Below are 27,720 nucleotides of genomic sequence, written 5' to 3' on the forward strand. Positions count from 1 at the left end.
TAAAGATTTTATTCATTTATTTGACAGAGAGAGATCACAAGTAGGTGGAGAGGCAGGCAGAGAGAGGAGAAAGCAGGCTCCCTACTGAGCAGAGAGCCCGATGTGGGGCTCGATCCCAGGACCCTGAGATCATGACCTGAGCCGAAGGCAGAGGCCCAACCCACTGGGCCACCCAGGCGCCCGTATTTTCAACTTTTTGAGGAACCTCCATGCTGCTTTCCAAAGTGGCTGCACTAGCTTGCAACAGCGTAGGAAGATTCCTGTTCCTCTGCATCCTCGCCAGCATCTGTGGTTTTATGACTTGTTAATTTTATCCATTCTGGCTGTCGTGAGGTGGTATCTCATTGTGGTTTTGATTTGTATTTCCCTGATGCCAAGTGATATGGAGCACTTTTTCATGTGTCTGTTGGCCATTTGGATGTCTTCTTTGCAGAAATGTCTGTTCATGTCCTCTGCCCATTTCTTGATTGGATTATTTGTTCTTTGGGTATTGAGTTTGAGATGTTCTTTATAGATTTGGGATACTAGCCCTTTATCTGATATGTCATTTGCAAATATCTTCTCCCATTCTATCAGTTGTCTTTTGGTTTTGTTGACTGTTTCCCTTGCTGTGCAAAAGATTTTGGTCTTGACAAAGTCCCAATTGTTCATTTTTACCCTTGCTTCCCTTGCCTTTGGCAATGTTTCTAGAAAGAAGTTGCTGCAGCTGAGGTCAAAGAGGTTGCTGCCTGTGTTCTTAAGGATTTTGATGGATTCCTGTCTCACATTGAGGTCTTTCATCCATTTGGAGTCTGTTTTTGTGTGTGGTATAAGGAAATGGTCCAGTTTCATTTTTCTGCATGTGGCCGTCCAGTTTTTCCAACACCAATTGTTGAAGAGACTGTCTTTTTTCCCATTGGATATTCTTTCCTGCTTTGTTGAAGATTAACTGACCAGATCAACTAGTCTTGTTTAGTTGACCAAGTCAACTAATCTTGTGGAGATTCTCTATCTCTTCCATTGATCTATGTGTCTGTTTTTGTGTCAGGATCATACTCTCTTGATGATTACAGGTTTGTGATAGAGATTGAAGTCCGGAATTGTGATGCCGCCAGCTTTGGTTTTCTTGTTCAACATTCCTCTGGCTCTTCGGGGTCTTTTCTGGTTCCATATAAATTGTAGGATTATTTGTTCCATTTCTTTGAAAAAGTTATGGTATTTTGATATGGAATGCATTAAATGTGTAGACTGCTCTAGATAACATAGACATTTTCACAATATTTGTTCTCCAATCCATGAGCATGGAACCCTTTTTCCATTTCTTTGTGTCTTCCTCAATTTCTTTCATGTGTATTCTATAGTTTTCTGAAAACAGATTCTTTGAGCCTTTGGTTAGATTTATTCCTAGGTATCTTATGGTTTTGAGTGCAATTGTAAATGGGGTTGACTCCTTAATTTCTCTTTCTTCTGTCTCTGTTGGTGTATAAAAATTCAGCTGACTTCTGTGCATTAGTTTTATATCCTGAGAGTTTACTGAATTCCTATATGGGTTCTAGCAGTTTAGGAGTGGACTCTTTTGGGTTTCCACGTGAAGTATCATATCATCTGCAAAGAGTGAGAGTTTGACTTCTTCTTTGCCAGTTTGACTTCTTCTTTGAGGCATCCTAGGACATCTAGTACTATCCTGAATAGCAGTGGTGAAGGTGGACAGCCCTGCCATGTTTTTGGGTTTTCTACATAAAGTATCATACCATTTGCAGAGAGTAATAGTTTAACTTCTTCCTTGCCAATTTGGATGCCTTTAATTTCTTTTTGTTGTCTGATAGCTGAGGCTAGGACTTCTAGTACTGTGATGAATAGCAGTGGTGATAATGGACATCCCTGCTGTGTTCCTGACCTTAGCGGAAAAGCTCTCAGTTTTTCTCCATTGAAAATGACATTCGTGGTGGGTTTTTCATAGATGGCTTTGATGATATTGAGTATGTACCCTCTATCCCTACACTTTAAAGAGTTTTGATCAAGAAAGGATGCTCTACTTTGTCAAATGCTTTTTCAGCATCTATTGAGAGTATCATATGGTTCTTGTTCTTTCTTTTATTAATGTATTGTATCACATTGATTGATTTGTGGATGTTGAACCAACCTTGCAGCCCTGGAATAAATCCCACTTGGTCATGGTGAAAATCCTTTTAATGTACTGTTGGATCCTATTGGTTAGTATTTTAGTGAGAATTTTTACATCTGTGTTCATCAAAGATATTGGTCTGTAATTCTCTTTTTCAATGGGGTCTTTGTCTGGTTTTGGGATCAAGGCAATGCTGGCCTCATAAATGAATTTGGAAGTTTTCCTTCCATTTCTATTTTTTGGAACAGTTTCAGGAGAATAGGAATTAATTATTCTTCAAATGCTTGGTAGAATTCCCCTAGGAAGCCTGGGCTCTTGTTTGTTAGGAGATTTTTGATGACTGCTTGAATCTCCTTACTGGTTATGTGTTTGTTCAGGTTTTCTATTTTTTCCTGGTTCAGTTGTGGTAGTTTATGTCTCTAGGAATGCATCCATTTCTTTCAAATTATCAAATTATCAAATTTGCTGGTATATAATTGCTAATAATATGTTCTTATAATTATTTGTATTTCTTTGGTGTTGGTTGTGATCTCTCCTCTGTCACTCATGATTTTATTTATTTGGGTCCTTTCTCTTTTCTTTTTGATAAGTCTGGCCAGGGGTTTATCAATGTTATTAATTCTTTCAAAGAACCAGCTCCTAATTTCACTGATTTGTTCTATTGTTTTTTTGTTTGTCTGTTTGTTTGTTTCTATTTCACTGATTTCTGCTCTGATCTTTATTATTTCTCTTCTCCTGCTGGATATAAGCTTTCTTTGCTGTTCTTTCTCCAGCTCCTTTAGGTGTAGGATTCGGTTGTGTATTTGAGACCTTTCTTGTTTCTTGAGAAAGGCTTGTATCACTATATATTTTCTGCTCAGGACTGCCTTTGCTGTGTCCCACAGATTTTGAACAGTTGTATTTTCATTATCATTTGTTTCCATAATTTTTGTCAATTCTTTAATTTCCTGGTTGACCTATTCATTCTTTAGTAGGATGCTCTTTAGCCTCCATGTATTTGGGTTCTTTCCAACTCTCCTCTTATGATTGAGTTCTGGCTTCAGAGCATTGTGGTCTGAAAATATGAAGGGAATGATCCCAAGCTTTTGGTATTGGTTGAGACCTGATTTGTGACCCAGAATGTGATGTGCTCTGGAGAATATTCCATGTGAACTAGAGAAGAATATGTATTCTCTTCCTTTGGGATGGAATGAATGTTCTGAATATATCTGTGATGTCCATCTGGTCCAGTGTGTCATTTAAGGCCCTTATTTCCTTTGATCTTTTGCTTGGATGATCTGTCCATTTAAGTGAGAGGAGTATTAAAGTCCCCTGCTATTATTTTATTATTATCAATGTGTTTCTTTGATTTTGTTATTAATTGGTTTATGTTATTGGCTGCTCCCATGTTAGAGATGTAGATATTTAAAATTGTTAGATCTTCTTGTTGGACAGACACTCTGAGTATGTTATAGTGTCCTTCATCTTCTCTTATTATAGTCTTTGGCTTAAAATCTAATTGATCTGATATAAGGATTGCCACCCCAGCTTTCTTTTGAAGTCCATTAGCATGGTAAATTGTTTTCCACCCCCTCACTTTACATCTGGAGGTATCTTTGGGTCTAAAATGAGTTTCTCGTAGACAGCATATTGATGGGGTTTGTTTCTTTGTTTGTTTGTTTGTTTAATCCATTCTGATACCCTGTGTCTTTTGATTCGGGCATTTTAGCCCATTTACATTCAGGGTAACTATTGAGATATATGAATGTAGTGCCACTGTATTGCCTGTAAGGTGACTGTTACTGTATATTGTCTCTGTTCCTTTCTAGTCTACTACTTTTAGTCTCTCTCTTTGCTTAGAGGACCTTTTTCAATATTTCCTATAGAGTTGGTTTGGTGTTTATAAACTCTTTTAGTTTTTCTTTGTCCTGGAAGCTCTTTGTCTCTCCTTCTATTTTCAATAATAGCCTAGCTGGATATAGTATTCTTGGCTGCATGTTTTTCTCATTTAGTGCTCTGAATATATCATGCCAGTTCTTTCTGGCCTACCAGGTCTCTGTGGATAAGTCTGCTACCAATCTAATATTCTTAGCATTGTATGTTACAGACTTCTTGTTCCGGGCTGCTTTTGGGATTTTCTCTTTATCACTAAGACTTGTAAGTTTTCCTATTAGATGACAGGGTGTGGACCTCTTCTTATTGATTTTGGGGGGGGGGTGGTTCTGAGCCTCCTGGATTTTGGTGCTTGTTCCCTTTACCATTTTAGGGAAATTCTGTACAATAATTTGCTTCAACATACCTTCTGCCCCCCTCTCTCTTCTTCTGGAATCCCAGTTCTAATATTGTTTCATCTTATGGTATCACTTACCCCTTGAATTCTCCCCTCGTGGTCTATTAGTTGTTTATCTCTCTTTTGCTCAGTTTCTTTATTCTCTGCCATTTGGTTTTCTATATCACTAATTCTCTCTTCTGCCTCATTTATCCTAGCAGTAAGAGCCTCCATTTTTTATTGCACCTTAATAGTTTGATTAAATTAAGATTAAGATTAAGATTGATCAACCTTAATAGCTTGATTAGATTTTAGTTCTTTTATTTCTCCAGAAGGGGCTTTTATTTATCCAGACAGCGTTTCTCTAATATCTTCTATCCCTTTTTTGAGCCCAGCTAGAACCTTGAGAATCATCATTCTGAACTCTAGATCTGACATATTATCAACGTCCATATTGATTAGCTCCCTAGCCTTCGGTACTGCCTCTTGTTCTTTTTTTGTGGTGAGTTTTTCTGCCTTGTCATTTTATCCAGATAAGAATATATGAAAAGAAAATAAAATACTAGAAGGGTGGCAAAGACCTCAGAAAAATGTGCGGTAACCAAATCAGAAGAGTCCCCAAATTGTGGGGAGAAGAAAGGTGGCAAAAAGAAGTTCAAAAAAATTTTTAAAAAGAAAAAGTAAAAAGAAAATATGTATATTAGATTGGTGAATAGAAGGGAGACAACCACTTTATTTGGGGAGTATTTTGGTCTCTTAGAAGAAACTACTTCCCAAAATTTCAAAGAAAGAAATACATATATGCGCGCACACACACACACACACACACATAAGCGTAAACATGATGAAGGGATGGAATATGACTGTAAAGATAAAAAATTTTTTTAAAATTCTGAAAAGGGTGTTAATAAGATAAGTTGGTTAGGAAAAGAAAGGGGAGAATTTGCTCAGGCTGGAGACTAGCACAAACTCTGTGCTAGATTTAGTGTATATTTTGATCTCTTAGAAGAAATTGTATCCCAAAATTTTTTAGAAGGAAAAAACCACAAAAGATAATGTTAGATACAATGAAGGATAAAATATGACTATAGTAATAAAGGTTCAAAAAGATTTTTTTAAAGAAAGGTATTGTTAAGATAAACTAGTTAGAAAACGTTAAAAGAGCAAAGAGTAAAAGTTTAAAAATATGAGAATAAGAAAAAAATAAAATTTAAAAAATTTAATTAACTTCTCAAGACTAAAGAATCATGGGGAGAAAGCCATGAATTCCATGCTTTTCTTTCCCCTCCTCTGGAATTTCACTGTTCTCCTTGATCAGCTGGATTTCTCGCTGATCTTCTGGGGGAGGGGCCTGTTGTAGTGATTCTCAAGTGTCTTTGCACTGCCCTTGCCAGGGATTGAGCTAGGTAATCTGACTCAGTTCACTCTCTGGAGCTTTTGTTCCCTGAACACTTTCCATAGAGCTCTGGAGGACAGGAATGAAAATGGCGGCCTCCCGATCTCTGGCCCAGAGGAGCCAAGAGCTTGGGGCCCCACTCCTCAGTGTGCCCTTGGAGAAAAGCACTCAGTCACTCTTGTCTCCCTAGTCTCCAGCTGCACTCCAAGCTCACCCAGTCTGTGACAAAGCGTTTCTGTCTCTAGCACATAGCCCTGTTTGGAGTCTCCAAGCCCAATAGATCCTTGCCGCTCTTCCAGGGGGTCTCCCTGGATCTGACACTTGTGGGTTCCCTGCTCAAAGAGCAATGGTCTGACTGTGCCACAGATCACAGTTTAAGGTAACACCAAGCTGAACTCACTCCTCTGCTCCGTCTCTGTAGCCAGCTTCCCCTCTCTAATACCTGTGAGCTCTGTTACACTCAGACACCCCCGATCCTTCTGTAACCCTGAGGGACCTGAGACCACACTGTCCCCACAAGGGCCCCACCCCCGCTTAGCCTCTAGAGCAATGTCCCTCAGCGGAGCAGACCTCTAAAAGTTCTGATTTTGTGCTCCGTTGCTCCACCGCTTATTGGGACCCAGCCCCTCCCCCCATGGCCTATCTTCCTGTTGCTTAAGATTCACTTCTCCACAGGCCCTACCTTTCAGAAAGTGGTCAATTTTCTGTTTCTAGAATTGCTGCTCTTCTTCTCTTTGATCTCCTGTTGGATTTGTAGGTGTTCAGAATGGTCTGGTAACTATCTAGCTGAACTTCTGCTACCTGATGTCATCTCAGCCTGCCACTCCTCTGCCATCTAGACTCCTCCCAAAATACACTTTAAAACAAAGACTGTAATAGGGGTCAAAGGACACTACGTAATCACAAAGTGAACAATCCAACAAGATACAAGAATTGTAAATAATTATGCACCCAATGTGGAAACACCTAAATACATAAAGCAACTATAAATAGACATAAGAAATTGATAATACAATAATACTGTGGGATTTTAACACCCTACTTACATTTATGAATAAATCATCTAGACAGAAAAATCAACAAGGAAATGGTGGTTTTGAATGACACAGTAGACCAGATGGATATAACAGATGTATTCAAAACTTCCCATCCAGAAAACAGAAGAATACACATTCTTTTCAGGTGCACATGGAACATTGTCCAGAATAGATCACATATTAGGCCACCGAACAGGTCTCAAAAAAAAAAAAAAAATACCATGTATCTTATCTGACCACAATAATAGGAAACTAGAAATCTATCACAAGAAAAAAATTGGAAAGAACACGTGGAGGTTAAATAGCATGCTATTTTTTTAAAGGTTTTATTTATTTGATTGAGATCACAAGTTGGCAGAGAGGCAGGCAGAGAGAGAGAGGAAGGTAAGCACGCTTCCTGCTGAGCAGAGCACCCGATGCAAGGCTCAATCCCAGGACCTGGGATCATGACCTGAGCTGAAGGCAGAGGCTTTAACCCACTGAGCCACCTAGGTGCCCCAAATAGCATGCTATTAAACAATGAATGCATCAACTAAGAAATCAGACAAAATCAGAAAATATATAGAGACAAATGAAAATGAAAACACAATATCTTTAGGATGCAGCAAAAGCTATTCTAAGAAGTAAGATTACAACAATACCGAATGCAATACTTTGCAGTCCCTATCAAAATAACACCAGCATTTTTCACAGAACTGGAACAAACAATTCTAAAATTTGTATGGCACCAGAAAACATTCCAAATAGCCATAATAATGTTGAAAAAGAAAACCGAAATTGGAGGCATTTCAATTCCAGACTTCAAGCAGTATTACAAAGCTGTAATCATCAAGACAGTATGGTATTTGCACAAACATAGACACATAGATCAATGGAATAGAATAGAGAACCCAGAAATGGATGCTCAAATCTATGGTCAACTAATCTTAAATTAGGAGAGAATATCCAATGGAAAAAGAAGACAGTCTCTTCAACAGATGGTATTTGGAAAACTAGACAGCCACATATAGAAGAATGAAACTGGACCACTTTCTTACACTGTATTAAAAAATAAATTCAAAATGGATGAGAGACCTAAATATGAAACAAGAATCTATCAAAACCCTAGAGGAGAACACAGGCAGCTCTTGAACTTGGCCACAGCATTTCTTACTACGTACATCTCCAAAGGCAAGGGGAGCAAAAGCAAAAAGGAACTATTGGGACTTCATCAGGATAAAAAGCTTGTGCACAGAAAAGGAAACAATCAATACAATAAAGGCAACTTACAGAATGGCAGAAAATATTTGCAAATAACAAATCCAATAAAGGGCTAGTATCCAAAATCTATAAAGAACTTCTCAAACTCAACACCCAAAAAACAAAAACTCCAGTCAAGAAATGGACAAAGACATGAACAGACATTTCTGCAAAGAAGACATCGAAATGGCTAACTGACACATGAAAAAATGCTGAACATCACTCATCATCAGGGAAATACAAATCAAAACCATAATGAGATACCACCTCACACTAATCAGAATAGCTAAAATTACCAACTCAGGAGGGGCGCCTGGGTGGCTCAGTGGGTTAAGCCGCTGCCTTCGGCTCAGGTCATGATCTCAGGGTCCTGGGATCGAGTCCCGCATCGGGCTCTCTGCTCAGCGGGGAGCCGGCTTCCCTCTCTCTCTCTCTCTCTGCCTGCCTCTCCATCTACTTGTGATTTCTCTCTGTCAAATAAATAAACAAAATCTTTAATAAAAAAAAAAAATAAATAAATAAAATAAAATAAAATAAAATAAAATAAAATTACCAACTCAGGAAACAACAGATGTTGGTGAGGATGTGGAGAAAGAGGAACCCTCTTACACTGTTGATGGAATGCAAACTGGTGCAGCCACTTTGGAAGACAGCATGGAGGTTCCTTAGAAAGTTTAAAATAGAGCTACCCTGTGACCCAACAATTGCACCATGAGGTATTTATCCAAAGGATAGTGAAATAGTGATTTGAAGTTGCACATGCACCCCACTGTTTATAGCAGCAATGTCCACAATACGCAAAATATAAGAAGAACCTAGATGTCCATCAAATGAATGAATAAAGAAGATGTAGTATAGGAGCTCCTGGGTAGCAGTTCGTTAAGCATCCAACTCTTGGTTTTGGCTCAGGTTATGCTCTCAGGGCTGTGAAATAATAAAGATTAGAGCATGAGAGACTGTGGACTCTGAGGAACTAACTGAGGGTTTTGGAGGGGGGTAGGAGGTTGGGTGAGCCTGGTGGTGGATATTGTGGAGGTCACATATTGCATGGAGCACTGGGTGTGGTGCATAAACAGTGAATTCTGGAACACTGAAAAGAGATTTTAAAATAAATAAAAATTTAAAAGATTAGAACAGAAGTAAAAGAAATAGAAACAAAACAAACAAACAACAAAAACACAATAAAACAGTTGAATAAAACCAGGAACTGGTTCTTTTGGAAAAAATCAACAAAATCAATAAACTTTAGCCAGACTGCTCAAATGAGAAAGAGAGAGAGGACTCAAATAAATAAAATTAGAAATGAAAGAGGAGAAATAGCAAAGCAATACCACAGAAACACAAAGGATAATAAGGAAAAAGCATTTGCCAGCAAATTGGATAACCCTGAAGAAACTGATAAATTCCTAGAAACATGTAATTTCCCAAAATTGAATCAGGAAGTACAAAATTTAAACAGACAAAGTACTAGCAGTGAAATTGAATCAGTAATCAAAAAACTCCCAACAAACAAAAGTCCAGGACTAGACAGCTTCCCAGGCGAATTCTTCCAAACACTTAAAGAAGAGTTAATATCTACTCTTCTCAAACTATTCCAAAACTTAGAGGAAGGAAACTTCTAAATTTATTCTATAATGCAAGCATCACCCTAATACCAAAACCAGACAAGGAAAAGGAAAGGAAAACTACAGGCCAGTATCTCTGGTGAACAAAGAGGCAAAAATCCTTACCAAAATATTAGGAAACCAAACCCAACAATTTTAAAAAATCATTTGCCATAATAAAGTGGGATTTATTCCAGTATACAAGAGTGATTCAGTATTCTCAAATCAATCTACATGATACGTCACATTAGGGTAGAAAGGATAAAAACCATATAATCATCTCAAAAGGTGTAGAAAAAGTGTTTGACAAAGTACAACATCTATTCATGGAAAAACTTTCAAGTATAGTTAGAGGGAACTTACCTCAAAATGATAAAGATGATATATGAAAACCCACAGATAAAATCATACTCGATGGTGAAAAACTGAGAGCTTTTCTTCTAAGATCAGGACCAAGACAAGCATGTCCACTCTTAACACTTTTAATCAACCTAGTATTGGAAGTCCTAGCCATAGCAATTACACACACACACACACACACACACACACACGCGCGCGCGCGCGCACAGAGAGACAGAGAGAGAGAAAATGAAATACATCCGAACTGGTAAGGAAAAAAATAAAACTTTCACTATTTGCAGATGTCATGATATTTTACATAGAAAATCCTAAAGACTCCATCAAAAACAAAAACTTGCTGGAACTGATGAATGAATTCAATAGAGATGCATGATGCAACATTTATATACAAAACACTGTTGGATTTCTATACACTAACAATGAAGTAGCAGAAAGAAATTAAGAGAACAGTTCTATTTACAACTGCACCAAAAAGAGTAAAATACCTAAAAATAAACCTAACCAAAGAGTTGAAAGACCTTGTACTTGGTAAACTGTAAAACGTTGATGAAAGAAATTGAAGATGACAACATATTTCCCTCTTGTGGGTTGGAAGAACCAATAGCATTTAAATGTGTATACTACCCAACACAATCTCAAATTTAATGCAATCCCATTAAAGTACTAGCAACATTTTTTCACAAAACTGGAACAAATAATCATGTAATCTGTATAAAATCACAAAAGACCCTGAATAGCCAAAGCCATCCTGAGAAAGAACAAAACAATCCCAGATTTCAAAATATACTATAGACTCTAGCAATCAAAACAGTATGGTACCGGAACAAAAATAGACACACAGATCAATGGAACAGAACAGAGAGCCCAGAAATAAACCCATGCTTTTATGGTCAATTAGTGTGTGACAAAGGAGGCAAGAATATACAATGGGTACAGGATGTTTTCTTCACTAAATGGTGTTTGGGGAACTGAATAGCTACATGGAAGAGAATGAAACTGGACCAATTTCTTACATGATCCAAAAGAATAAACAAAATAGATTAAAGGCCTCATGTCAGACCTGAAACCATAACATTCCTAGATGAAAACATAGGCAGTAATCTCTTTGATATCAGCTGTAGAAACATTTTTCTAGATATGTCTCTTTTGACAAGGGAGACAAAAGCAAAATTAAACTGTTGGGGACTACACCAAAATAAAAATCTTTTGGAAAACATTAACAAAACTGAAGGACAACCTACTGAATGCAAGAAGATATTTGCAAATTACATATCTGATAAAGGTTAGTATCCAAAATATATAAAGAAGTTATACAGTTGAACACCAAGAAAAAAAAAAAAAAGCCCTACTAATTCAATTAAAAATGGACAGAGGACGTGAACATTTTTTCAAAGAAAACAAACAGATTGACAACAGACACACAAAAGGATACTCATCAACGTGATCAGGGAAATGCAAATCAAAACCACAATGGGATACCACCTCACTACTCTCAGAATGGCTAAAATCAAAAACAAAAGAATTAACAAATGTTGGTGAGGATGTAGAGAAAAATGTACCCTTGTGCACTGTTGGTAGGAATGGAAGCTGGTGCAACCAATATGGAAAAGAATATGGAAGTTCCTCAAAAACTTAAAAATAGAATTATCATATGACCCATTAATTTTCAGTACTGGGTATTTGCCCAGAGAAAATGAAAACACTAATTCAAAGAGATATATGTACCCCTATGTTTACTGCAGCATCATTTATAATTTAAAACTGTAATGCAAGTGTCCAGCCTTAGATGAATGAATAAAGTAGACATGGTATGTGTGTATAGTGGAATACTAGAGCCATAAAAAGAAATCTTAAAAAAAGAAAAAAAATGAAATCATATCATTTGAAACAACGTGAGTGGATCTAGTGCGTATAATCCTAAGTGAAATATCTCAGAGAAAGACAAATACCATATGATTTCAGTCGTATGTGGACTTTATGAAACAAAACAAGCAAAAAAGAAAAATTAAAATAGACTCTTAAATAAAGAGAATAAATTGATGGTTGGCAGACAGGAGGTGGGTGGGAAGATGGATGCAATAGGTGAAGGTGATTTAAGATTATGCTTATCATGATGAGCACTGAGAAATGAATAGACTTGTTGAATCATTGTATTGTACACATGAAACTAATATAACACTGTACGTTAACTACACTGGAATTGAAATTAACAACTTTAAAAAAAGGTCTAGAGCTTTACAGTGAATTTATGACCTTAATTATCTAACTCCAAGTTACTTTTTAAGTGAAAATAGGCCTGGTGTTTATTAATTATCCAGTTTGTTCTAGGCATTGTATAACACATTTCAAGAATTATATTAATCCTTAAAATAACTTACGTTTTGAAAACTAGGAATTAGACTCAGTATCTAAGCCAGTATTACATTAATAGTAAAGAGTAGTACCAAAATTCAAGCACACTATCACAGTAGTGTTTAAGCATTGGAGCAGAATCAACTAGAGAGCTTCATGAGTGCTGTATCTCATCCCCATAGTTTCTGATATAGTGAGGAGAGGGAAGGAGTAGTATGAGAGGATTTACATGTCTAAGAAATTACCAAATGATGCATATATTGCTAGTGCAGAGACTACACTTTGGAAATTACTAATTTATCAAACTGCCACATCTTTCCACTAGTATCTCTTACCTCACATTACTCTTCTAAGTACACTATGCTCTCACTAGATGAAAGACTTAATATAACCAAAATGAACTTGGTTCTTTTGTGTCTCTGTGCTTTGCCTTGTATTTCTTCTCCATCTAAACTATCCTCTTTTTCTTGCCCTACCCCCATTTTGTCCTACTTGTTCAAATATTTTCCTTTATAAAATCACTTCAATGCTACATCTCCCAGGAACACTTACCTCATACCCTCACCTAAAAGCTACTTCTTTTCTTTCATACTTATGGTACTTTGAGCCAATTTGTGCTATCACCTACTATCTTATGGTTATTTGTTTATATGCTTCAATGTTTTGTATTACATTTGTAATCTCCCTAAGGAAGTGAGATGCATTTATCCCAGAATATTTAGTGCAAGTCCTTAGTTGTGTAATGAATACTGAAATATACTAAGACTGTAATACTCGTATTTTTGAAAATTATTAAAGGGGCGCCTGGGTGGCTCAGTGGGTTAAGCCTCTGCCTTTGGCTCAGGTCATGATCTCAGGGTCCTGGGATCAAGTCCCGCATTGGGCTCTCTGCTCAGCGGGGAGCCTGCTTACCCCTCTCTCTCTGCCTACTTCTCTGCCTATTTGTGATCTCTCTCTGTGTGTCAAATAAATTTAAAAATCTAAAAAAAAATTATTAAATGAGATAGTGTTTATAAAATTACTGTATTAAACAAAGGAGTTATGTAAAGTATTTTCTTTTTGTCATGACACTGGACATATATATAGATGAAAAACTCTATCTCAAAATTAATTTTTAAACATTCAAAAAAACTTATGGGGCCAATTTAAAAGCCCAATCTAATTTTTTTGGCAAAATAAAAGTCCAAATAGGTTAATCAAAAATAACAGTTATTATTTCTTATGTGTATAATACAGCTTTTAATTCTATCACATACACACATAACACAGAGAGAAAAATAATAACCTAGATATAACTATTATGTATACACATACAATACTGATTGAAGTTTATATGCATACTTTTATTAGCACTACTATTTAGGGTGTGACCATAGAGCAGATGAAGTGTTTTTAAAGACATAATAGGTTGGGCTTGTTTTCAAAAAAGTTAGAATAAAATTAACTGAATTTGTATTTGCCAATACTCTTGTGGTGGAGGGTATTAGCACTTGGAACATTCTTGGGAAATAGAGTTACATTCTTGAAAATTAAATTCCAAGTTCCATTTATAACTTGATAAATTATAAATATATTGACATCCAACAGAAATTAATGAGATGGAGACAAATCATAAGGACTCTTAACTAGGGAGAATAAACTGATTTACCTGATAAAATAGATCAAAATCATGGTTATAAAGATGATCAGCAAGGTCAGGAGAACAATGTCCAAACAAAGTAAGAATATAAGAAACAACAAAGAATATAAGAAACTACCACACAGAAATCACATAGCTGAAGAATACATAACTGAACCAAAGCAATCAGTAATGGGATTTAACAATACTAGATGAAGCAGAAGAAAGAACCAGCACACTTGAAGACAGGACAATTGGAATTTATTTAGTCAGGAAAGAAATAAAAGTTGAAGATAGTTTGAGACTTATGGGACAGTATCAATCAGACTAATATTCATAATGTAAGAATCCCAAAAGGAGAAAATGGAGAAGAAACAGCAGAAGACTTATTTGAAGAATAATGGCTGAAAATGTCCCTAACCTGAGGAAGGAAATAGACATCTAGACCCAAGAGTTCCAAATTAAATGAATTTAGAGACCTACTCAAAGGCACATTATAATTAAATTGTCAAAAGTTAAAAATAACAAGTGAAAAAAAAACTTTGTATATACAGGGAACCTTATAAGATACAAGTAGATTTTTCAGCAGAAACTTTGCAGGCCTAAAAGGGGAGACACAAAATATCCAAGTGCTAAAAGAAAAACAAAACAAAACAAAACAAAAAAACTCTGCCAAACAAGACTCCTTTATCCAAGAAAGTTTTTCTTCAGAATTGGAGGGAGAAAGAGTTTTCTATATAAGCAAAAGCTAAAGAGTTCAGCACTACTAGACTGGCCTTATAAGAAATGTTAAAGGGACTTCTTTCAGCTGGAACAAAAGGGTGATAACAGGAAAACAAATGAAAGTGTGAATCTCACTTGTGAAAGTGAATATATGATTGAAATTAAAAAGCCTAATGTTGTAATCATGGGTTGATCCCTTTTATATCTAATGTGCAGGTTAAATGACAAAAGTATTAAAAATAACAGAGTGTAGTAACTTGTTAATTGATAAGCAACTTAAAGAGATATAAATTGCACCACCAAAAACACAAGATGGTGGAAGGGGTAAAAATATAGAACTTTAGAATGTGTTCAAACTTAAGTTGTTGTCAACTTAAAATCAGCTGTTATAGTTTTGTTTTATGTAACTCTTGTGGTAACCCCAAAGCAAAAACCTATAGAAGGCACACAAAAGATAAAGAGAAAGGAATGCATACACACCACTACAGAAAGCCATCAAATCACAAAGGAAGGGAGCAAGAGAAAAAACAAAGGTATTATAAAACAGCCAGAAAAAAAATTTACAAAATTATAGTAAGTCTACTCTTCTTAATAATTTCTTTAAATATAAATGGACTAAATTCTTCCAATCAAAACAGGGTGGCTGAATGGAGTAATAAAAACAAGACCCCACACTTCAGATATAAGGACACAGATTGAAAATGAAGGAAGGGAAAAAATATTTTCCATAAAATGAAAGTTGGGTTAACTATGCTTATATCAGACAAAATAGATTTCAATAAGAGGGTTGTAATAAGAGACAAAAGAAGATCATTGTATCATAATAAAGGGGTTAATCCAACAAGAGGATATAACATTTGTTAATACTTATGCACTAAACATAGGAGCAGATAAATATATAAAGCAAATATTAACATATCTGAAGGGAAGGATAGAAATAAAATAATAATGGGAGACTTCACTTCACTACCCCACTTTCATCAGTGAATAGGTCATCCAAACAGAAAATCAGTAAGGAAACATTGAACTTAAATGATACTTTACACCAAATGGACTTAGAAGACACTTATAGAACCTTCCTTTCAAAAGCTGCAGAATACACATTCTTCTCAAACACACTTAGTGCATTCTCCATGATAAATATCTTGACCTATCATGATAGATCATATATTAGCCCACAGCACAAATTTTAATAAATTTAACTAGATTGAATCCTATCAAGCATCTTTTCTATCCATAAAGGTATGAAACTAGAAATCAATTATAAGAAGAAAACTGGAAAAATTATGAATATATGGAAAGTCAACAACATGCTGCTGAAAAACCATTGGGTAAAAGAAGAAATCAAAATCATAATCAAGAAATATCATGGGAGAAATGAAAATGGAAATATAGCATACTAAAACTTATGAGATGAAGCAAAAGCAATCTAAGAGGGATGTTCATAGCATTAAATGCCTACAACTTTAGGCCGTAACTAAACTTTATACCTCAAGGAACTAAAATGAACATTAAACCCATAGTTATTAGAAGGAAGAAGGTAAAGAACAGAGAAAAAATAAAGGAAAAAGAGATTAAAAATACAACAGAAAAAAACAAAGATATTAAGAACTGATACTTTGAGAAGATTTTAAAAAATAGATTCACCAAAAAAAAATGAAAAGAGCACTCGGCTAAATAAAATCATTTGTACAAGAGGAAACAGAACTGATGCTACAGAAATACAAAAGTCATAAGAGACTATTGTGATCAATTGTGTGCCAACAAATTGGACAACCTACCAGACATGGATAAATTTCTAGAAACATACAACCTACCATGACTTTATCTTGAAATAGAAAATCTGAGCAAACCAATTACTAATAGGGAAACTGAATCAATAATTTGTAACCTCTCAGCAAGTCAATGACCATATGACTTCACTATTGAATTTTATGAAACAATTAAAGAAGAATTAATGCCAATCCTTCTCAGACTCTTTCAAAAAACAGAAGAGGAGGGAACACTTCCAAACTCATTTTATAAGAACAGTATTACCCTGATACCAAAACCAGAGAAGAAAAGAAAAATACAAGTCAGTATCCCTAATACTGATGGAAGAACCATCAATGAAATATTAGCAAACCGAGTACAACAGTACATTAAAAGGACCATGATGAAGTGGGATTTTTTTCCAGGGTGCAATGATGGTTTAACAACTACAGATCAGGGTGCCTGCATGGCTCAGTGAGTTAAAGCCTCTGCCTTAGGCTCAGGTCATGGTCTCGGGGTCCTGGAATAGAGCCCCACATCAGGCTCTGGGCTCAGCAGGGGGCCTGCTTCCCCCTCTCTTTCTGCCTGCCCGTCTACTTGTGATCTCTCTCTCTCTCTGTGTCAAATAACTAAATAAATAAATAATCTTTTTAAAAAATTCACAGATCAATTGATGTGATAAACATTAACAAAATGATAAAAATTATTATATAATCCTCTCAACAGATGCAGAAAAAGCATTTGACAAAATTTAACATCCATTCATTATGAAAATTCTCAACAACATGGATATAGAAGGAATGTACCTAAATATAATAATATATCACAAACCCACAGCTAACATCATACTCAATGGTGAAAAACTGAAAGCCATCTAAGATCAGGAACAAAACAAGGAAGCCTACTCTCACCACTTTTACTCAAGATAGTACTAGAGGTCCTAACCAGAGCAATTAGGTAAGAAAAAATAAATAAATAAAAGTCACCCAAATCAGAAAAGAAATAAAACTGCCTATTTGCAGATATCATGCTATTATATATAGTAAATCCTAAAGACTTCATCAAAAGAAATGTTAGAACTAAGAAATTAGTAAAGTTATAGGATACAAATCAGTATTTAAAAATCAGTTGCATTGGGGCGCCTGGGTGGCTCAGTGGGTTAAGCCACTGCCTTCGGCTCAGGTCATGATCTCAGGGTCTTGGGATCGAGTCCCGCATCGGGCTCTCTGCTCAGCAGGGAGCCTGCTTCCCTCTCTCTCTCTCTCTGCCTGCCTCTCCATCTACTTGTGATTTCTCTCTGTCAAATAAATAAATAAAATCTTTTAAAAAAATAAATAAATAAAAATTAGTTGCATTTCTATACACCAATTATGAACTATCAGAGAAATTAGGAAAATAATCCCATTTATAATTGCATCAAAAAATACCAAAGAATAAAATTAACCAAGGAAGTGAAAATCCTATCCACTGAAAACTGCAAGACATTGATGAAAAAAATTAAAGACACAAATAAATAGGAAGATATTTCATGGTCATGGATTGAAATAATTAATATTATTAAAGTGTCCATATTTCCCAAAGCAATCTGCATATTCAGTGCAATTCCTATCAAAATTCCAGTGGCATTTTTTTATGGAAATAGATCAATCATTCCTAATAGAAACACAGAAGACCCCACATATTCAAAGCATTTTGAGAAGGATGAACAAATCTAGAGGCATCACACTTCCTGATCAAACTATATTAAAAGGGTATAATAATCAAAGCAATATGGTATTGGCATATAAACAGACACACAGATCAGTGGAACAAAATAGAGTACCCATAAGTAAACCCATGCATATGTATATGCATGGTCAATTAATTCATGATAAAGGAGCCAAGAAGATATAATGGGGAAAGGATAGTGTCTTCAATAAATGCCGGGGAAACTAGACAGTTACATGAAAAAGTATGAAATAGGACCACTACCTTAAACCATACATAAAAACCAACTCAATATAGATTGAGTTGTAATATAATTATCTTACGTTATAACATAATGTAAGACCTGGACCCATAAAGCGTTTAGAATAAAACATAGTGGATAAGCTTGTAGACATCAGTACTGGTAGCGCTTTTCTGCATTTGGCTCCAAAAACAAAGATAAATGGGACTATGTCAATCTGAAAACCTGTGCAACAAAGGAAGCCATCAACAAAATGAAAAGGCAACCTATGAAATGGAAGAAAATACTCACAAATTATATATCTGATAAGTTAATATCCAAAATACATGAAGAACCCCTACCACTCAGTAGAAAAAAAAAATCCAATTAAAAAATAGACAAAATATCTGAATAGAGATTTTTCCAAGTAAGGCATCAAAATGGCCAACAGGTATGTGAAAAGATGCTAAATATCACTAGTCATCAGGTAAATGGAAATCAAAACTGCAATGGGGTACCACTTTACATCTGTTAGAATGACTATTATCAAAAAGATGAGATAACAAGAAGATACATAGAAAAGGGAACCCTTGTGTACTGTTAGGGAATGTAAATCGGTTAAGTCACCATGGAAAAGAGTATGGGAGTTGCTCAAAAAATTAAAAATAGAACTACCATATGATCCAGCATTTCCATCTGTGCATCTGTCCAGAAGAAATGAAATCACTGTCTTGAAAGTATATGAGTACCCCTGTGTTCATTGTGGCATTATTTATAATAACCAACACATGGAACAACGTATGTCTCTCTATGAATGGATAAAGAAACTATGGTATGTATGTGCAATGGAATATTACTGAACCATAAAAATGAAGGAAATCCTGCTGCTTGCACCAAACATATATGGGACCTGAGTATATTATGTTAAATGAAATAAAGCAGACAGAGAAGGTCAAATACTTTATTATCTCACATCTGTGTGGAATCTAAAAATAACCAAACTCATAAATACAGAAAATAGATTAGTGGCAGGCATTGCAGAGTAGGTGAAATGGGAGATGGTGGTCAAAAACACAAACTTCCACTTACAAGTTAAATAAATCTTAGGGATATAATGTCAGCATGTTGACAATAATTAATAGTAAGGAGGTAAAGGAATGAATAAGTAGGTTATGTATTATACTGCTGTATTGTATATTGAAAGTTTCTAAGAAAGTAGATTGCAGGAGTTCTCACAAGAAAAAAAATTAGTCACTGTGTAGTGATGAATGTTAACTAAACTTATTATGGTAATCCTTTCACAATATATTCACATACTACATCATTTTTGTACACTAAAACTAATACAATATTATTTTTCAATTGTTTCTCTATTAAAAAGAATATGGAAATTTTAAAATAAATAGCTATTGACTCTTTGTGAATAGAACACAAGAAAAAAACAATAAAATATGACAATTTTATGTTATTTCAGAAAGTTAAAGTAGTTAAAGAATAAAATCATTCCTAGGAAAAAGTTTTGGGAAAAGGTTCTTACACGACTTTTAAAATCTTAGTTGAAAATTTTAGAAATAGACTAATCTCTTTGTTTTCAGATGATGAAAATGAGATGTTACCAGGTAAAAGAACATAGCCAATTATTGGTAGAGTATGATTCCAACTCTTATACGAAATCTACGCCTTCAGCTCTTGACTCCTGTTCATCCAGTGCTTTTCTACTGTTTTATGTTTCTTATTTAACCACTTGGTTTAAAAGTAGCTTGGAAATTTTCAGTGATCCCTGAAAGACCTTTCTTCTTTTACTTGTCCATGTTCTTCAATGGCTCTTTCAGCAGCTAAGCTCTCCAAACTCTTCCCACCGCCATTCATTTGTGAGAAACTTTATTATACTTTTAAATTTACATCTTTTTCTGAGAAGCAAGAGCTCAAATGTAAGTCTCACTCAACTCTTGATTGCTTTTTGTGTTAGACTTTTGAACATAAATGTGACTATGCTAGACATTTTTAATACATTTATCTCATTGAAATCTTAGAACTATATGAGATATGAAGAAGCTAAATTTGAGAAAGAAGATGTTTTGGCCATTATTTTTTTAAATTGGCTTATTTATTCTTATTTCATGTTCAGTACATTTTTCCAATCTAACACACCAACCATTATTGTAAAAACCTCAGCCAGAATGCCCAATTTGTATAGCAATTGGTGAATCTCTAGTTGTAACAATTTTTTTTTAATTTTATTTTATTTTTTCACTGTCCCAAGATTCATTGTTTATGCACCACAGCCAGTGCTCCATGCTATACCTGCCCTCCTTAATACCCGCCACCAGGCTAACCCAACCCCCTGCCCCCCTCCCCTAGTTGTAACAATTTTATTCTAAAACAGTTGTTCGCATGTAAGTACAATGATTGATCTTTGTTGTTGAGTGTATTTAAACCAACCATTCATTGCAATTTAGTATTCATCCATTCTCTTTCCTTTCAGGCCTGTATGTGGAATCAGAGGGAAAACTCTCATAATTAACCTGCCAGGTAGCAAGAAAGGATCTCAGGTAAGCAAACTTGAGATTTATATGATTTGGTGTAAAGTTTTACCAACTATGAGAGTTAGTCAACCAAAATATTAGAGGACTCCATGAGACTGCCCTCACTAGTGTCTGACACCAGTTGCAATTTAGTGCATTCCCAAAAACCACCCTCAGTTTCAGTAATTCACCGGAAAGACTCACGGAACTCACCAAAGGATATTAAGCTGACAGTTATGCTTTATGACACAGAATGGATACAGATTAAAGTTAACCAAGATTGGAAGAGAGGTAAATGCATTACTCTCTTGGCATCAGTGTATAACAGTTCAGGGAGTATTGCCAATCAGTAAAGCTCCAATCCTTCAGTGTTTAGAGTTTTTGCTGGGGCTCATCACATGCTGCCCATAAGGCTGGCCTTTAGTCTCTAACCCTGTCCAAAGGTTAGGCTCTTTCCTAGTCCCCAACACTTTCCAGAAGCAAAACAGACACCAAAATGCCCAATGCCCTCATCATAAATCACATTGTTACACTGTCTGATAGACCAAGTTGCCAGGCAACAAAGACATTCCTATCACATCCAGTAAATGAAAGCAAAGGCCAAACTCTCTGGGGTAAAGTTAATTTTTCATTACATAAGTTATCTCCTGGCTTTGGCCAAAGATCTCTTATAGAAAAAATGATTGTATTTGTCTGGCTGGGCATCTATATTTACTACAGCATTTATATTACAGATATAACACCAGTATCAGCGTGAATATATCTAAGATTTAGAGGATTCAGTGTGGGATAGGGATAAATTTGAGAAATAGGTAATTTATCCTTTAAAACCATTATACATATTTCATATTTTTATACTAATATACTAATTTTTTCCTTAATCTACTATTTTTATCCTATGATACAATTCCACAGAACTATTTACCACAGACATTAGCTGTCTTGTTTAGGCCATTTTCCATTGGTATTACATTTTGAGGAGGATTTCACTCAATTTCCCAATATATATGATCATCAATATCAGTATTATAATCTTACTAGCAATGACAATATTGTAACATTTCACAGTAGAATTGTGGATATAACCTGAAATATGAGTGAAAAGGTAACTGGCACACTATTAGAGTCCTACATAGACATTAACAGTTAGCCTACTCTATCATTATATCATGTGATCAAAATGTCTCCCAGAGGTATGCTATTCAGGCTTATGGGCTTGTCAGGTTCCCAAAGTAGGAATAGTCTCACCAACATATGACTTTAACCTTTCTGGCATCTGTTACAACTGAGCTAAGAAACAATATCCTCTCTTGTTCTAAGGATTTTGAGACACCAATATAGTTGATCTCCCTCGTTACATAACCCATTTATTCATTCCTTTACCTCCAGTTACCATTCCTTCTTCCTTCCATTTATACTCAGACTTTTCCTTTGAAAATCTTTTAATGAGACAGTTGATTTGGCCACTGTGCTGGTCTGGATTGCCACCAGTAATACTTGTTTAACAAGTGCCACCTGCTTAGTCCTTTTCCATTCATACAAGATAGGGTTGCTAGTGAGCAGTCTCAAACACCAGGTGATAAAACTGCATTCACTGTCAATCCCAATTTGGCCAGATGGAATCAGGCATAATCTACGCCATCAGGCCCTAGGAACTCTGATGTAAAGTTTAAAGGTATATTTAATAGTTTCTGCTAAAGAATCATCCTGCTCTGGGATGCACAGTTGCAGCCTTGATCCTTGGTACTATAACGTCAGGTAGAAAAAAAAGAAAGTTGGTGTGATATGATAAAAGAAAAAGTATAGTCCTAAAGAAAAAGTATAGTCATACCAGCATTGTGTCCCAGCCCCCTCTTCCCTAGAAAGGTAGATGACTATATTTAGTGGGGACCCTCCCTCAGCCTCCTTCTTGTTGAATGTGACCACACACTAATGGTCACTAATGAAAGCATATAAGCCATGCTCCTCTGTTTTTAGACAACAAACGTTTCCATAGTCCATTCCAATTTTCTATCAAATCATTGCTCTGAATATGAAAGTGTGTACTTTGGTCTAAAGGAATGTGACTCTGCAGTCATTGGTACGATATTTTCTGTTCTAGTCCTTTTATAGTATACTGAGTATTTGCATCTACCATTGAGTAAGCAAAGCCCAGTCCAAAGTAAATGTCTATTCCTGTTAGGATTCATTTGTAGCCTCAAGGGACTAGCAGCATCAGTCCAACTTGCTAGCTATGTGCAGGACTTTCCCCTATGGAATATGCTGCATAACCTTCTGCTGTCTGCCTTTTTTGTTAGCAGATAGAACAGTTCTTATTGGCATTTAGTGCCTCAGTGGGTGCAAGAAGAATATATCAATTTAGCCCATATCTGCATTGTTGCAGCCCCCCATTGCCCACTCATCTCATGGGCCCAGGTGCCATGTCAAGCATTCATACTGGGATATCTGCTCACCAGTTCCAATTACCTTCCATTTCCGAAAGGGGGTTCTTCTGATGGGCCTTGATGTATCCTACTTAAACATACCCTTTACATTCCCAGAGTGACTTCCGTAGGCTATGCCCCATACAAGCATCCATTTGGTAGACCAATTTTCCATTGCCCTTCTGCCTGACCATATGACCAGGCCACTGAACACTTACTATGAGTTGGTAAAAACGCAAACATAGGGGCAAACATCATGCAGTTCAGCCTATCGAGCTGATTTGTTTTTACCTTCTTCAATCAGAGTGGCGGCCTTCCAAACAGGATGCTGTCCCTTCATCTTGGAATTGCCATCCATAAACCAAGCAGCTCTTTGTTGATCAATAGAAAGCTGTTTATAGGGCACCGCCCAAGTGGCCCAAGTGGCCATAGGATCCAGCAGCTCCTCAGGTGGTTCCGAAGTCGGCCCTAGGTGAAAAGAGGCTACCTGCTCGTGAGTACCTCCTTGTATTCTCCTGGTAGCATGATCCTATATGCACCATTTCCATTTTATTATGGAATTCTCTTGGGCATTGCCTTCCCCATTAGAGCATTTCTCTGATATTCCCAAGACATTATGGATATTTCAGTTTTCAAGATTATTTTATGTTCTTCAGTCATAAGGGTAGTCCCAATTAAAGTCCAATAGCAAGCTAGTAATTTTCTCTCAAATGGAAATTTTCTGGCCCAAAGTCCCAGCAGTTGTTGCTAGGTGGCACTCACAGATTTCTTCCATGAACCCAGTTTGCACTCCACACAGGTCTTTTGTACACCAAATTAATGATCTGTGTAGACTCAGGCAATATTATTTATTCCCACTTAACATGTATTATGTATACTAGTGGAAGAGTGGGTTTATATGCTTTCTATTTTACAGTATGAGGTAAAGGAAGAATTGTCTAGTCAAACACAATATCCATCCCCATAATACAATCAGGTAAAGGAGACTTACCACTTCATATGAAGTTCACTGTCCAGACATTCTACTTTTCATCCCAATTTTCACTATAATAACATCAACTGTTTCATCCCTGTACCCTTTCAATCTAACTGTACCTCCCATTAGAACTTCAACAGGTATTTACATGATGGATCCCATGTTGAGAAATCCCAGAAAAGTATCTTCTCCATTCCCTGACCATTTTATCTATTTATGTGCATATGGCCTTGGATTTCTAGGCAGGGTTTGTACCAAGGGTTTTACACTCTTTTGTCAGGCCTTATCTTGATTAGATTATGGGACCATCACTTAAGGTGATTCAAGATGAGGTTTCTTTTAGTCATCTTTGCCTTCCAGCTTTTAAAATTCCTTCAAACTAGGGTAAATAGAGATTGTTTAGGACCCTTCAATGTTGGGAGACCAGTGCTCCCATCTGTCTGCTCAACCCATAATGCTGCTTAACACCTTTCTTTTGCCCCCAGCAATGCCCACTTTATTCATTCATTTCTTAATTATTATTTAAATATTTCTACCTTTATAGGACAGGTCTCTTGAATCTCTCATTTCTTTATTCCATTCTCTTAGGAATAGGTCTAACTTTATTCAGTATTAATCATTTCCGCATAACATTTTTTTTGGAAGCAGCTCAGGGACCAGCAGCTATATGTTAGATCAGCCAAAATCTAAGCTTGGCACAACATCAGGATTCACCCCAAAATTCTTCCTTTTGTTTTAGCTAGTGCAAATAACAATAACTATGAGATTATAAATTTACCTTTTTTCTTTATGCATCCACTGACATTTGATCTATCATTTCAAAATTCCATTGCTAACTTCTATCACCAATAACTAATCACAGCACAGCTGCAGTTGCATTCTGTGGGTGACCCTGTGTTTATCCAGGCTCTTCCTGTCTTCCTTTCTCTGCCCAAATGATGTTTCATGATCACATGAGTCAGGATCTTTCTAGTGAGTCACACTTCTAACACCAACTGTAAGGATTTTGGGCCAACTGTAAAAGTTAGCCAACTATAAAGTTGGAGCACTCCACAAGACTTCCTTCACTCTGGACACCAACTTACAATTTAGAGGGTTTCTAAAACCACCCTCAATTTTAATAATTAACAAGAAGGACCCACAGAACTCACTGAAAACTGTTGTACTTACTGTTGTGGTGTATTGCAGGGAAAGAATACAGACTGAAACCAGCCACGAGAAGAAGCACATAGGGCAAATCCTGAGAGGTACTAAATGAGGAACTTCTAATCATCATCTCCCATGGAGCCAGGGACAGCATTACCTCTTCTTGGCCATAAAATAGATAATACAGAATATCACTAACTAGACACACTCACCTTTGCCTTTGATGTCCAGTGTTCTTATTGGGACTTGATCACATATTACCCATATGGTTGACCTTTAGTCTAATCCTTCCCAGAGGGGAAACTTAGGCCTTTAGTCCCCAGTTTCTTCCACAGGCAAAACTAATATCTTGTTTCCCAAAGTCCTCATAATAATCCACATTGTTAGATTGTCCAGTGGCCAAATCTCAGGCAAACAAAGACACTCCTTTTAGGCAAGACCAGGAACTAGAGTTCACCTCCCAAAAGCTGAAAGTAAAGGCCAGAGTTCTTGTTGGTCAAGATTAAATTCTTTGCTATATAATTTTTATTACTAAAATGATTGAGCCATATAAAGAGAAGTCAAAAGATCAGGTACCCTTACAGGAATTTCCATAAACCTCTGTAAATTTTAAGATATTTCTTTACATCTTGAATTTTAAGGTAAGTTACTTTAAATGTTAAAAAGAAAGACCTGTGCTTGAACACATTCCACAAACATCTCTGGCCCTATGTTCTGATTTTAAAGTTCTCACCTATTCTCTTTTGGTGATACATTATAGGTTATAGTGGACACTTGAGTAGGAAACTATGTTAATTTTTATGTAGTGCTCTATACAAACATTTTTTGTATATTACACAATGTTGCCTAGCTATATTTTATGGTAATAGTCAGAACTTTAGCTCTCTGAATAAAATAAGTCAATCCTCAATTGGTTTGTTAATTCTAGTATTCTGCTCTAACTAGAAAGGTGAAACTGTTTCCCGCCTTTCCCATAATGTATTAAAACCTGAAGTTGTATAGAAATTTTACTTTAAGAAAAATATACTATATGCTTATATAGTACTCTAGTTCTACAGCTTACAGAGAATACTATGTACCATGTTTACTTCATATTTCACATTGTAAAGATAATATTTTCAATATTATTCATTCTTAAGATAGATGGAAAGAAATATCGATCCCAAATCACAAGTAAGTTGACTGTTACCATTTTATCTGCCTATAAACATGCTTTATCTTCATTTTTTTTCTTCCTCTTGCATACAGGAATGCTTTCAGTTTATACTGCCAGCTCTACCTCATGCCATTGACCTTTTACGTGATGCCATTGTAAAAGTAAAGGAAGTGCATGATGAACTTGAAGATTTACCTTCCCCACCACCTCCTCTGTCCCCTCCTCCCACAACTAGCCCACATAAACAGACAGAAGACAAAGGGGTTCAATGTGAGGAAGAGGAAGAAGAGAAGAAAGACAGTGGTGTTGCTTCAACAGAAGATAGTTCTTCATCACATATAACTGCAGCAGCCATTGCTGCCAAGGTAAGCCTGCTGACAGAGACCCAAAGATCTAAAGGAACCACAGATAAATGTACTGATTTCATCCCTCTTTCCATCCAGTTTTTTTCTTGAGTTCAGTTCCTCTTCAGGGCATCCTTAGAAAAGAATCAGGAATATTCATGACACTCATAGCTATGTGCCCGCCATAATGTAGAGTCCTTGAAAGCATTGAAGTTTGTTCTCGGTTATAAGACATTATAGATATTGCTGTTACTTATGGAAGTAATAGGCAAATAGGTAAAATGTGACATTTAAGAACTCTTTGGAAATGTCATTTTTGTGGTCATATTAAATATACAACGTTCATATATTTAAAACATCAAATATTCACAAATTCATAAAGGAGCTGCAAACTGAAGGTAAGAGACCTTAGATGATTCAAAAAATTAGTTGAGAAAGAGTAGTATTTTTTTAAGACGGGTTTTTCAGCAGTTAACATTTCTTTAAATTTTACTTGACCCAAATCACCCTAGTGGTATAAAGAGGAAATAGATATAATGTATTCACATTTTTTATTCAGTAAAGTAATAAATATTATTAGAATAGTACCAAAGTATTACAAATTCTCTTTAGGCAATTTTGGTAGTAAATAGAGTACAATACAGTACTTGCATAAATTTAGTCACTTTATTCACTTACATTATTATTCATACCTAGTATAATCTACTCAGTATACTTAAAAATCTTCGGAAAATAACGTATCATTGCTGGGAATAATGATCATTCATTGAGAACACAAGATTGAAAACCT

General features: G+C 35.9%; 1 protein-coding gene across 13 annotated transcripts in view; it reads left to right on the plus strand.

Annotated features, from left to right (window-relative positions):
* GPHN (gephyrin) overlaps nt 1-27,720 on the plus strand; it is a 641,293-nt gene that overhangs the window by 380,969 nt on the left and 232,604 nt on the right. For all 13 annotated transcript variants that reach the window (XM_032344531.1, XM_032344542.1, XM_032344543.1 and 10 more), the window contains 2 exons: nt 20,846-20,912; nt 26,679-26,951. In XM_032344531.1, coding sequence (XP_032200422.1) covers nt 20,846-20,912; nt 26,679-26,951 — 340 coding nt within the window. The remainder of the gene's footprint in view (nt 1-20,845; nt 20,913-26,678; nt 26,952-27,720) is intronic.

The sequence above is a fragment of the Mustela erminea genome, chromosome 5 (genome assembly GCF_009829155.1).
Source record: "Mustela erminea isolate mMusErm1 chromosome 5, mMusErm1.Pri, whole genome shotgun sequence".
Classification (NCBI taxonomy): Eukaryota; Metazoa; Chordata; class Mammalia; order Carnivora; family Mustelidae; genus Mustela; species Mustela erminea.